The sequence below is a fragment of the Callithrix jacchus genome, chromosome 5 (assembly GCF_049354715.1).
Source record: "Callithrix jacchus isolate 240 chromosome 5, calJac240_pri, whole genome shotgun sequence".
Lineage (NCBI taxonomy): Eukaryota > Metazoa > Chordata > Mammalia > Primates > Cebidae > Callithrix > Callithrix jacchus.
Window position 1 is genome coordinate 4,259,047 of NC_133506.1, and position 14,222 is coordinate 4,273,268.

The 14,222-nt window shown below is 41.1% G+C and overlaps 1 protein-coding gene across 8 annotated transcripts in view; it reads left to right on the forward strand.

Moving 5' to 3' along the window:
* Window positions 1–14,222, forward strand: part of TRPC4AP (transient receptor potential cation channel subfamily C member 4 associated protein) — an 80,496-nt gene that overhangs the window by 37,712 nt on the left and 28,562 nt on the right. For all 8 annotated transcript variants that reach the window (XM_008995477.5, XM_035298033.3, XM_008995474.5 and 5 more), the window contains exons 7-8: window positions 3,596–3,803; window positions 13,602–13,787. In XM_008995477.5, coding sequence (XP_008993725.4) covers window positions 3,596–3,803; window positions 13,602–13,787 — 394 coding nt within the window. The remainder of the gene's footprint in view (window positions 1–3,595; window positions 3,804–13,601; window positions 13,788–14,222) is intronic.

Genomic DNA, 14,222 nt, shown 5'->3' on the forward strand with positions numbered 1-14,222 from the left:
ATTGTGTAAGGGTATTATTTGAATGACTTTTTGTTTGATATTTATATATGTATGTTTACTGGTTTTTTTTTTGGTGATAGTTAAAAAGTTTGGAAGCCACTGCCCCAGGAAAACTTTGCACCTGTGCATCAAGAAGCATATAACATTTGTAGCTTCATTGTTTCAGAACAAAAAACTGAAACCAAGTCTCTGATCCATCAGTAGGAGAAGGGATGTATGTACTGTCTTCACACAATGGAATATTATAAAGTAGTAGAAATGAATGAACTGTTGACATAGGCAACAACATAGCTGAGTAATTGAAATGATCAGGTGATAGAAGCCAGTTGCAGAAGACTGTGGGTAGTATATAATTTTCAGAAAGCTCAAAAAAGCAAATTATTCATTGATAAAACTAGTTTTTAAATGGCAAGGCAATAATAGTTAATGTTAGTGGTTCCCAGAGGCAGAGAAATGCAATAGGAAAGGCAAACACAGTTAGTCATTTTGTTATGTTGCATAATATATATTGTATGTATCAAAAATTACAACATAATTTTTAAAATTTAAAACAAACAAAAACATGAGTGGATTGGGGGTTGTGGGACCTGTTTTGGAACCCATATACTGAGACAGGGCTGGAGAAACTGGTGAACTGAAAGTTACAGTTGCCACTAATAGCAGCAGCTAACATTTGTTCTGTACTAGGGAAAGGTAGAAGCAGCTGCTCCCCAATACCCCTGCACAGCAAATTCCTGTCTTCCTCCATTACTAGAAATAGAGGGGAATGTGGGATTCGTGAGGGCACCTAGGAATCATGCACTTGTTTCAGACTATGCATTGAGTCTCAGGAGAAAGGGTAGGATATATGCCTTCCTCAAAGTATGGTCAGATTATTTGGATGTAGATGCGGGAACAGATGATTACAAGTTCATGTGATCTGTGCAGTGAAAGAGAAATACCCAGTCCAGTGGAAGTTCAGTAAATTAGTGGGATCAAGGATAGCAGGTGTTATCTGAGTAGCACCAGGATGGTTCAGAATGAGAAAAACTCATGTAGTACATGACATTTACAGATTTTTAAGGAGTAATAAATGAGAATAGAACCAAATCACACAAGGCATTCCATAAAATTCAATTATCATTCCTAATAAAAGCTAACAATAGAAGGAAAGCTTATAAACTACATACAGGGTATTTATTAAAATTTAACTGACATAGGGTATTTATTAAAATTTACAGCAAATATTAAACTTTATATTTTGGAAATATTTCTAGTAAAGTCAAGAAAAAGACAATAATTCTTGCTCTCACTTAACTGTAGATAAATGGCCACATGTATGTATACACAGAGAGTACCTGTAGGAATGTTAATTGCAACATTGTTTAATAGTGAAAGACTGGTTTACCTAAATATGTGTTAAAAGAAGAAAATGGGACCAGACATGGTGGCTCACACCTGTAATCCCAGCACTTTGGGAGGCCGAGGCGGGTGGGTCATGAAGGAGATCAAGACCATCCTGGCCAACATGGTGAAACCCTGTCTTTACTAAAAATACAAAAAAAAAATTAGCTGGGCGTGGTGGCGTGTGCCTGCAGTCCCAGCTACTTGGGAGGCTGAGGCAGGGGAATCTTTGAACTGGGAGGCAGACGTTGCAGTGAGCCGAGGTCACGCCACGGCACTCCAGCCTGGTGACAGAGCAAGACTCCATCTCAAAAAAAGAAGAAGCCGGGTGCGGTGGCTCCCAAGTGTAATCCCAGCACTTTGGGAGGCCGAGGTGGGTGGATCACGACATCAAGAGATCGAGACCATCCTGGTCAACATGGTGAAACCCCATCTCTACTAAAAATACAAAACATTAGATGGGCATGGTGGTGCATGCCTATAATTCCAGCTACTCAGGAGACTGAGGCAGGAGAATTGGCTGAACCCAGCAGGCGGAGGTTGCAGTGAGCCAAGATCATGCCATTGCACTCCAGCCTGGGTAACAAGAGCGAAACTCTGTCTCAAAAAAAAAAAAAAAGAAGAAGAAGAAGAAAGGGTCAGGCACAATAGCTCACGCCTGTAATTCCAGCACTTTAGGAAGCCAAGGTGAGAGGATTTCTTGAGGCAAGGAGTTCCAGCCTGGGCAACAATAGTGAGACCCCCATCTCTATAAAAATAAAATATTGGCTGGGTGCAGTGGCTCACACCTGTAATCCCAGCACTTTGGGAGGCCAAGATGGGTGGATCATCTGAGGTCAGGAGTTCAAGACCAGCCTGGCCAACATGACAAAATTCCATCTCTACTAAAAAATACAAAAATTAGCCTGGTGTGGTAGCAGTCACCTATAATTTCAGCTACTTGGGAGGAGGCAGGAGAATTGCCTGAACCTGGGAGGTGGAGTTGGCAGTGAGCCAAGATCATGCCACTGCACTCCAGCCTGGGCAACACAGCAAGCCTCCATCTGGAAAAAAAAAAAAAAAAAGGCTATTAAAAAACTAGGTGTAATGGGATGCACTTGTAGTCCTAGCTACTCGGGAAGCTGAAGTGGGAGGGTTGGTTGGACCTAGGAGTTTGAATCTACAGTGAGCTATGATGATGCTACTGCAGTCCAGCTTGAGCAACAGAGTGAGACCCCTGTCTCTTAAAAAAGGGAAAGAGAGAAATGATTAAGCTGTGGGGTGAAACAGTGGGAAGTGATTGAAACAGCTGGTTGCATCAGTGTAGATAAACTTTAAAAACGTTGAATGAAAAGTAAGTTGTAGTATGGTGCCATTCACACTGTGCACACAGAGCAGTACCATGTATTTTAATGGAAATATTTGTATAAAAATATACGTGAGAACAATAAACACAAAGTTGAAAACAATGGTTACCTCTGTGGGGGGAGAAAAAAATTCGACTGGATGGGGGATACTCAGAGGCCTTTAGCTATATTTGAAGTAGTTATTTATTTATTTCATTTTTTTTTGAGATGGACTTTTGCCCTTATTGCCCAGGCTAGAGTGCAGTGGCACAATTTAGGCTCACTGCAACCTCCACCTGCTGGGTTCAAGTGATTCTCCTGCCTCAGCCTCCCAAATAGCTGAGATTACAAGGCACCTGCCACCATGCCCAGCTAATTTTGTATTTTTAGTAAAGACGGGTTTCTCCATGTTGGTCAGGCTGGCCTCGAACTCCCAACCTCAGGTGATCCACCCGCCTCAGCCTCCCAGAGTACTGGGATTACAGGCATGAGTCACTGCGTGTGGCCTTTATTTTTTTTAAAAAGAAAATCTGTAGCAAGAATGGTAATTTATGATTTCTAAAACTTGAATGGTAGGCATTTCCTTTTTTAAAAAATAGGCAAAATATACCACAAGAATGAGTAAAAACAGTGGTGCTCAAAAGGTAAATTTAGCCCTCAGACTAAATCCTGTGAGATAGGTTAGTCCCATTTTACAGATAAACAAGCAAAGACTTGAAAGGTTGTTATAACTTACCTAAGGTTGCAGAGCTGCAAGTTACAGAGCTGAGATACGAACCTAAATGATCTAGCTACTGAGTCCCATATAAGGGGGATGAAAAAGAAAGGCACATCCAATCTCTTGAGTGAATTGAGTGTGGGGATTGTTTCATTTTTGTCTTCTGTAGGAAATGATCCGACTAGATGAAGTCCCCAATCTGAGTTCCTTAGTATCCAATTTCGATCAGCAGCAGCTCGCTAATTTCTGCCGGATTCTGGCTGTCACCATTTCAGAGATGGATACAGGGAATGATGACAAGCACACGCTTCTTGCCAAAAATGCTCAACAGAAGAAGAGCTTGAGTTTGGGGCCTTCTGCAGCTGAAATCAATCAAGGTAAAGTCTCCAAATTCTCAGATTTTGAGATGATAGCTCTGAGGCCCTTCCTAAATCTTCTAGCTCTTTTTTTTTTTTTTTTTTTTTTTTTTTTTGAGATGGGATCTCACTGTGTCACCTAGGCAGGAGTGCAGTGGCCAGTCATGACTCACTGCAGCCTTGACCTCCCCAGGCTCAGGTTATCCTCCCACCTCAGCTTACCGAGTAACTGGGACTGTAGGCAAGTGCCACCACATTGGGCTAATTTTTGTATTTTTTGAAGAGATGGGGCTTCGCCATGTTGCCCAGGCTGGTCTTGATCTCCTGGGCTCAAGTGATCCACCCACCTCATCCTCTCAAAGTGCTAGAATTACATGTGTGAGCCACGACACCTAGCAACCCTTTTTAATATCTCTAGAGATGGATCCATGTGAGGGCTGCTAGTTATGTAAATTTTGTGTATCTGTTCATTATTTTGGGAACCAAGTTCCATACCTCTCATTAGATTTTTTAATGGGCTCAGAACCACAAAAAAAGTTAAGAACCACTTTTTATCAGAATTACAAATGCATATGCTTTTGACCTACTAAGTCTCTCCTTGGCCTTCATTTTATAGATATGATGTATAGGCATTCGTCCCTGCTTGTTTGCAGTTTCACTTTCTGTGGTTTCAGTTACCTGTGGTCAACTGCAATCTGAAAATACTAACTGGAAAATTCCAGAAGAGACCACATTCATATAACACTTATTACAGCATCTTGTTATAATTGTTCAATTTTATCATTAGTTATTGTTGTTAATCTCTTATTGTACCTGATTTATAAATTAAGCTTTATCATACGTAGGTATAAGAAAAAACATAGTATATATAGGGCTTGGTGCTATCTGCCATTTCAGGTATTCACTATGGGATCTTGGCTAAGGGAGGACTACGTAGAAGATTATTTATTGAGGCCAAGCACGTTGGGTCACGCCTGTAATCCCAGCACTTTGGGAGGCCGAGGCAGGAAGACCACTTGAGGTCAAGAGTTTGAGACCAGCCTGCCCAACATGGCAAAATCTCATCTCTACTAAAAATACAAAAAATAGCTGGGCGTGGTGGTGGTGCACGCCTGTAGTCCCAGCTGATTGGGAGGCTGAGGCAGGTAATTGCTTGAACCAAGGAGGTGGAGGTTGCTGTGAGCCTAGATCACACCAGTGCACTTCCACCTGGGCAGCAGAGTTAGAATCTATCTCAAAAAAAAAAAAAAATTATTCATTGCAACATTGGTTGTAATAACAAAATGAACCCAGATGTTCATTAACAAGAGACTGCTTAATGTATTCAATTATTTATATAATGGAAAATTGTGTAGCTTTGAAAAAATGAAGATCTGTATGTACTGGTATAGAAAAATGTCCAGTGTATATTAATGATGAGGGAAATGCAGAATTGTACGTATAATATGATAGTTCTTGTATTAAGTTGAGATAAGACCATACATTTGCTCACATATCGTATGCTTAAAGAAACTGAAAGGATACACAAGAAACCTGAAGTGGTTTACTTAATAGGAAGTAGCTGGTAAGGGAAGGGTAGCAGTGGCAGTGGGACTCCTTACTGTATACTTCTATATATAGTTTGATTTTAGAACCATGTAACTATATTACTGTAAAAACAAAACACTATTCTCATCAATCTACCCCACCTATTTCTGTTCAGCAAAAGAACTGTGTTCTATCTAAAATGTTGACTGCACAGATTTTGGAGAAACTGGCATATATGTGTTTTGGCCATAGGAGTATAGATAATTCATATTTGAACTGAAACTTTTGTCTTAAAGGCTAGTTTTTCAATATTAACAGGCTAGAAATATTGTTAATACAAAAACCTATCACTGTGTACCTTAGGGTACACCAAATAAGCAAAGTAAAATCATGCAAATGTGTCATTAAAAAGCAGCAGTAGAAAACCACGACCATCCAGAGGTAGCGCTGATCATGCTCTGAAAACAGTTGTTTCTAAAGTCTAGTTGTGTTCGTTCCCCAGGCTGGCTCTGCAGAGTTGCCAAGTGCTTCAGAGCAGCCCGTCTCCTGAGGCTGAATACGAGCCTTCTATTCACTCTGTTCATATGTAGTTTTAGTTAGGAACATGAGGTGATCATAACCGTACTTTGTAGATTATTAGGGAATATAATTCTGTGTGTTGTAGTCATATGTAAAGGTAGAAAAGTTTGTGGACTTTGACCCCAGATTAGTCATTCTCTCTCCAGATTTGTTTTTCTTCCTGTTTCCCTAGATACAGGATCTTCCTTGGTCTGTGTATGGTTTTCTTCCCACTCCTTCTTTGTGATTTTTGGGGAGTTCTCATTTTAGTAAAGTTACATTTTTTAAAAATATGTGATTTTCATTATAATTAAATTATACCTCAGAGCTGGTGTACACACCTTCATATACATCGACAAAAGGTTGTATTTTGCCTTTTGGCAAATAGGAGCTAAGCTCCTGCTATACGGCAAATACTGGGCTGCTTTACCTAGAAGTGATTTTATTTAATCTTCAAGCACCCTGTGGAATAGAGATTCGTATCCCCATTGCACATAATGAAGAAACTGTGGGCTAGAAAGGTTCTGTACAGAATACCTGTGTATGCCGAGGCACTAAGTAACTTTCATCTTTTAGTTTCCCATTTAAGGAATCTATTCTGGCAGATGATTTTGATCCTGTTGGTACTGATCGCCTTCACATGCCTGTTTGTAAGCTGACTTAAGTAAAACTAGCATTACCTGTTACTCTTGGGGAATGAACTGTTCTGGTCAGCTAGGTTTGCTTTTGGTTTTTGTTTTTTTACTGAGAACCCAAAGCCCAGTTGGTTTTTGTTTCTGTTTGTGGGGGTAGTTTTTCTTAAAAGTCCTTTTAAAATATCTAGATTCACTTTCATACCTGTGTGACTAACCTGGTAGACAGTCTGTGTGTGATTCTGCTTGTAGCTTTTGGGATAAAGCTTAAATGTTGTAATTCTGCACATGAGGTTATACAGAGTCTGACCATGGTTTCTGCTCCATTCACTTACCCACACATTTTTCTCCATTCGAGTGCCCTGGGAAGGCCAAGCTGGTGGATGTAATTAAATCAAGAGTGGGTGAGGAAAGTGTTGGCCCTCTGAATGTTGTCATTGTTGAATTGCACTCCAGTAGTGAATGCGTTTGTATCAGGTGTGTGTATCAGTCAGCTTGAGCTGCCATAACAAGTTAACCATGACTAGGTGGCTTAACTAATGGACATTGATTTTTTTCACAGTTTTGGAGGCTGGAAGTCCAAGATCAAGGTGCTGTCAGGACTGGTTCCTGGTGAGGCCTTTCTTGTGGGCTTTTAGATGGCCACCCTTTCATTATATCCACATAGGACTTTTCCTCTATGTGGGTGAGGAGAGACAGAGATCTCTGGTGTCTCTTCCTCTTCTGATAAAGACGCCAGTCCTCTGGGTTTGGGGCCCCATGCTTATAACCTCATTTAACCTTAATTACCTCCCTGTATTAGGCAGCAGTCTCCAGAGAGACAGAAGCAGTAGGATTTATGAGAGGGGATTTATTAGGAGAATTGGCTCACATGATCATAGAGGCGGAGGAGTCCCATGATAAGCCATCTACACAAAAATCAGCGAGGTGTGGTGGTGCACACCTGTAATCCCAGCTACTTGGGAGGCTGAGGCAAGAGAATTGCTTGAACCCAGGAGGTGGAGGGTGCAGTGAGCCAACATCATGCCATTGCACTCCAACCTGGGTGATTAGTGAAACTCTGTGTCCAAAAATAATAAATAAAATAAAAGATAAGCCATCTTCAAGCTGGAGTACCTGAGAAGCCATTAGCATGGCTCAGTCCGGAAATCTTAGGAGCAGGAAAGCTAACGGTGTAGCCCCCTGGCTGGAGGATCCCAGAGACTGCTGGTGCAGGTCTCAGAGACCGAAGGCCAAAGATCCTGGAGTCTTATATCCAAGAGCAGGAGGAAAAAACTTCCCCATCCAGAAGGGGGAGAATCCCTTTTTGTTTTCCTCCATCACCTCCCCTCGCTTCCCCCGCCAATTGGATGGTGCCTGCCCACATTGAGGGCAGATTTTCTCTCTTAATTCACAGACCATACACCAATCTCTTCTGGAATCACCTTCATAGACACACCCAGAAACGGTGCTTCAACAGCCTTGTAGGCATCCCACAAGCCTGTTGAGTTGACAGCTAAAATTAACCGTCACACTCCCTAAAGGCCCTGTCTCAAAATGCAGTCATTTTGGGGCTAGAGCTTCAACATGAATTTGGGAGGGGGAGTGCAGTCCATAACTATATGGAAAGCTGAAATATGTAGGATATTGCCAAAAGTTTTTGTTTCGTTTTTTTAAATTTTTTATTGGATTATAGGTTTTGGGGTACAAGAGCAGAGCATGCAAGACAGTTGCGTAGGTACACACATGGCAGTGTGCTTTGCTTTTCTTCTCCCCTTCACCCACATTTGGCATTTCTCCCCAGGCTATCCCTCCCCACCTCCCCCTCCCACTGGCCCTCCCCTTTTCCCCCCAATAGACCCCAGTGTTTAGTTCTCCCCTTTCTGTGTCCATGTGTTCTCATTTTTCATCACCCACCTATGAGTGAGAATATGCGGTGTTTCATTTTCTGTTCTTGTGTCAGTTTGCTGAGGATGATGTTCTCCAGATTCATCCATGTCCCTACAAACGACACAAACTCATCATTTCTGATTGCTGCATAATATTCCATGGTGTATATGTGCCACATTTTTCCAATCCAGTCTATTATCAATGGGCATTTGGGTTGATTCCAGGTCTTTGCTATTGTAAACAGTGCTGCAATGAACATTCGTGTACATGTGTCCTTATAGTAGAACGATTTATAGTCTTTTGGATATTGTTTCGTTTTTAATAAACTGTGGCTGTGAGGTCATTTTCTTGCCCAGCAAAATAATGATTTATGCTATCTTCCGGGAGCTCAGATAGTTTACTTGTAATTATCTAACATAAATTATCTGAGCTCCAGGAAAAGAGCATAAAGGGTTATTTCTTGAGATTCGTTATTAAATAAATCATTACTTGAGTCCTTTTTGAGATTCTCAGAACTACCAGTTGTTCCTTCTGTTGATTCAGATGAAAACAAATGATTTCCTTCTGAGGGAAAGTAACATCATTCAAGATTTTTAGCAGAGATGTGAATGAAGCTATAGGCTAGATAATTGTCAGTTTATAAGTGACACTTAGCTGAGAGGGACTAATTTATGCAACACATGAAGCTGGAAAGCAGGGCCTAAAGCACTAAGGGAAACTACAGGAGTGTGTGGGAAATACTGATGTTTCAAAAACGAGGGGAGAGAAGAGCCTGCTTCTGCAGAAATTCTCAGGACTTGTGAGTGATTTAGTTGTCAGTTTAACATTAACCAACAAGGGATGGTAGGTACTGATAAAGTATGAGAATTACAAGGACTGTATGATGCAGGGATGCCAGCCCATGAGATTGTATATGAGTTGCTAGGTATGATTGGTCCAGTGAATTTTTTTCTCAGGAGAAGGTCTGTATCTTTCATCAGCTTCTCAAGAGATGAGTGACTCAAAACAGCTCAAGAATCTCAGATGGAAAGTCCGACTTAGAAGGCTGAGTGCTGGGCACATCACCTCTGGAGGAGTGTGTTCAATGTGCTGGAGCGGGAAAGACTAGCTCCTACATACTGTCCTGAGAGGAGCAGTTCAGGCAACAGGAGCTCTTTTCGCTGGAGAAAAGAAGTTTAAGAATAAGAATCCAGCCACGTGAAGATTTTCATGTAGAATACAAATTCTTTTTATTTCTTTTTTTTTGTGGGGGGGGAGGGGTGGGGATAGAGTCTGGCTGTGTTGCCCAGGCTGGAGTGTAGTGGCACAATCTTGGCTTACTACAGCCTCCACCTTCCGGTTCAAGCAATTCTCGTGCCTCTGCCTCCCAAGTAGCTGGGACTACAGGCATGCACCACCATGCCCAACTAATTTTTTTGTATTTTTAGTAGAGATGGGGTTTCACCATGTTGGCCAGGCTGATCTCAAACTCCCAACCTCAGGTGATCCACCCACGGCCTCCCAAAATGCTGGGATTACAGGCATGAGCCACCATGCCCAGCCTATTTATTTGTTTTTAGAAAAAATAATATATACCTAAGATTTTTTTTTTTAATGGTACAGGCCAGGTGCAGTGGCCCACACCTGTAATCCTAGCACTTTGGGAGGCTGAGGCAGGTGGATCATGAGGTCAGGAGTTCAAGACCAGCCTGGCCAATATGGTGAAATCCTGTCTCTACTAAAGATACAAAAGATTAGCTGGGTGTGGTGATGTGTGCCTGCAACCCCAGCTACATGTGAGGCTGAGGCAGAAGAATTGCTTGAACCTGGAGGCAGAGGTTGCACAGTGATCCGAGATCGCGCCACTGCTCTCCAGTCTGGGTGACAGAGCAAGACTCCATCCCAAAAAAAAAAAAAAAAAAAAAAAAGTAAAAAGGAACAGCAGATGTACAGCGGAAAGTTTGTCCCTCTCCCTGTAGTAACTTTCTACCAGTTTCTTAAACGTGCCTCCAAAGATATTCTGTACATACTCAGTCATGGGATAAGGGAAGGAAGGAGAGAGTGCTTCCTGCTTGTACAGTTGGTAATGTAACTAAGTAATATAAATAAGCACTACCCTGTCTCTTCTTAACTTACCTTGCCAAACACTACATTCCAGCATATAGAATTATGAGATTCCTTTTTGTAATTATATAGTATTCGATTATATGGGCATACCATAATTTTAATTAACCAGTCCCCTATTAATGAAACTTCATAAGTGTTGACAAATTAACCCTCCAAAGAAATAACTTGTTCATCTTCCCACCCTGTTGTCTGCAGCCTTCCCAGTGCACAGCAATTTCAAACTTCTTTGTATTTGCCAAGCTGATGTGTTAAAAAAAAAAATGGTGTCTCAAAAAAAAAAAAAAGAAATCTATCTCTGTGTAATTATTTGATGGAGATAGAGATCATATAATATAAAATATAACCAATTTAAAGTGAACAATTCAGCGGCATTTAGTGTCTTTACAGTGTTGTGCGGCTACCACCTCTGTCTAGTTGCTTGTTTTCATCACCCCAAAAGGAAACCCCTTGCACATTAAGCAGCTACTTCCCATTACTGCTTCTCCCTAACCGCCGACAACCACCATTCTGCTTTTTCCTCTATGGATTTACCTATTCTGATTACTTCATACACAGTCATGTGTATGCTAATAAAATTATTTTTTTAATTTCCTTTAATGTTGTATTCTTTTGAATCTTACTTTAAAAATTTTTATTATAGCTTGTGTGGTGGTTCACGCCTGTAATTCAAGCACTTTGGGAGGCTGAGGCATGCCATAGCTTGGACCCAGGAGTTCAGTGCCAGCCTGGGCAACATGGCAAATCCCTGTCTCTACCAAAAGAAAAACAAAAATTAGCTGGGCATGGTGGTGTGTGCCTGTAATCCTAGCTACTTGAGAGTCTTAAGTAGGAAGATGGGTTGAGCCCAGGAGGCAAAGGTGCAGTGAGCTGAGATTGTGCCAAGCACTGCAGCCTGGATAACAGAGCCAGACCTTGTCTCAAAAATAAGTAAATATACTGTCTTGCTATCTAATATTTAAGGGAAAAATAATAAAATAAAATTTTTCATCATGGAAAAATTCATACACGTAAAAGTAGAGAGAACACCTCTAATACCATTTACTCATCACTCGGCTTCAACAATTCTCAGCTGATGCACTGTCTTATTTTGTGTGTGTGTCGTCCAGGCTGGAGTACAGTGGTGTGATCTCAGCTCACTGCAACCTCTGCATCCCAGTTCAAGCAATTCTCGTGCCTCAGCCTCCTGAGTAGCTGGGACTACAGGCATGCGCTACCACGCCTGGCTTATTTTTGTATTGTTGGTAGAGACGGAGTTTGCCACGTTGGCCAGGCTGGTCTTAAACTCCTAGCTTCAAGTGACCCACCCACCTTGGCCTCCCAAAGTGCTAGGATTACAGGTGTGAGCCACTGCGCCTGGCCAGCCTGTTTTACTTTATCTCTACTCCCATTCACTATTCCCTACTTCACCTTGGGTTATTTTGAAGTAAACCCCAGACATTATATAATTTCATCTGCATAGATTGCATTATTTCTACAAGATAATGACTTTTAAGAAACATAACTCTGTCATATAAAAAATTCATAGTAATCCCCTAATACACTGAAATATCTAGTTATTAATTTTTAATTATATATAACATCACATGGTTCCAAAAAAATCTGCAGATTCAAAAAGGTATTTATTGAAAAGTTTCCATTCCACTCTTATTCCCAGAGATCTAATTCCCTTTTCCACCTGATGGGCATTTTGGCTATTTCCATCTTTTGGCTGTTTACGGTGGCAGCCACTGCTGTCGGCTTCTTTTCTGTCTTTCTAGGGAAATTTAGTGGATATACAAGCAAATATGAATAGGCATTAATCTCATTTTAAAGAAGGTTAAATGATGGAGTCAGGATTTGAACCTAGATCTCCCTGTCTCCAAAGTTTATGATGCTCTTCTGTGCTGATCAGAATTTCCACCTCACTCATTGTGAATAAAATGAGATTGGTGGAAAGAAAAATTGGGTAATTATTCAGTTTCTTTTTTTAACCTTAAAAAATGTTTATCTTCTTTCATCCTGCTAGTAAATGTTACAGGAAAATTAGAAACTGTAGATGAGTGGTTTTAAGAGAAATGTTTATATTCTCTCCCGCTTAGGAATAGCCACAGTAAATCCCTTGGTATATATGCTTTCGTTCCTTATTTGTGTATTTTTTATTTATTTATTTATTTTTATTTTTGCTATCTCCCTGTAGGACAAAAAAAATGAATTTCTTTTTCTTTTTTTTTGAGACGGAGTCTTGCTCTGTCACCAGGCTGGAGTGCAGTGGCGTGATTTCAGCTCACTGCAACCTCTGCCTCCCAGGTTCAAGCAATTCTTCTCTCTTAGCCTCCCGAGTAGCTGGGGCTACAGGCATGTGCCACCATGCCTGGCTAATTTTTTTTTGTGTGTGTGTGTGTGTGTGTGTGTTTTTAATAGAGGCAGGGTTTCATCATATTGGCCAGGCTGGTCTTGAACTCCTGATCTCGTGATCCACCCACCTCAGCCTCCCAAAGTGCTGGGATTATAGGCGTGAGCCACCGCACCCAGCCATTATTTGTGTATTTTAAAGAAGGGAATATTTAAATTTTTGAAGAAAATGAACTTAATGAAACCCATACTGTTTAATAATTTACTCTTTTTCTCTAACAAGTAAATTTTAACAGCTGTTTTGAGTCACTGTATAAAGATGTGTGTGTCATCATTCTTAGCGTCTGTGCAGTCTTCCATTGCGTAAATGTATCATTGTACTTAATTAATCACCTGTTGATAAACATTTAGTTATCTTCACCTTTTTGCTGTTACAAAAACCACATTAGTGAACCTCTTTATACAGATGTCCTAATGTAATATGACTGGCTATTTCCTTAGAGTAAATTCCCACAAATTGATCTCTTGGCTCAAAGACACACAAACTTAAGGCATAAAGATATTCTAATTTTATTCCCAGTAGATAAAAAGATGGTTTTCCCGTATCTGCTAAAAATTGAGCTTATGCCTATAACATAATTAATATTTTACCTTGGCTTGGCATTTCATTTTAAAAGAGTAGCTTTAACTAGCTGCCGTCAGAGGAAGAATTGTTCCTGTCATGCAGATTGTTAGGGCTTTAGGGGTAGTTTTGCTCGTCTCTGTTGAAAATTTTCTCTTGTTTTCTTCCTTGCAGCGGCCCTTCTCAGCATCCCTGGCTTTGTTGAGCGGCTTTGCAAACTGGCGACTCGAAAGGTGTCAGAGTCAACGGGAACAGCCAGCTTTCTTCAGGAGTTGGAGGAGTGGTACACATGGCTAGACAATGCCTTGGTGCTAGATGCCCTGATGAGAGTGGCCAATGAGGAGTCAGAACACAATCAAGGTATGAGAGGATCACTCCCTGAGTGATCAGGAACTTTTCCTTGGGCCCCTGGGACCATTCTTGCCCTCCTTTCCAAGGAGGATTAATTCAAGGTTTGCTCAAAGTAGAATTTTCCTCAAGGCAATTATAGACTGTGTCTATTAAGACTCTTTTGACAGCTTATTACAGAAACCTCACTGAACGCCCCAAAGTGGATCTGATTTCAGGGAGAAGGGCTTTGTTGCAGACCTGAGACAGATGTGCCTCAGAGACGTAACCAGAGCATTCTTAGGAACCTGGAAACTTCTCTCCTCATCTCTTTTTCTTTCTACAGCGTTTCTTTAGTCTTTATCTCTCATGGTGCCCTGCCTTTTCCTGGTCCCCTTGATGGGACTAGGCAGAAGACTGCCTAGTAAATAAGACGACTCCCAATCTCAGCTCCAGCTTCCTGGTGAA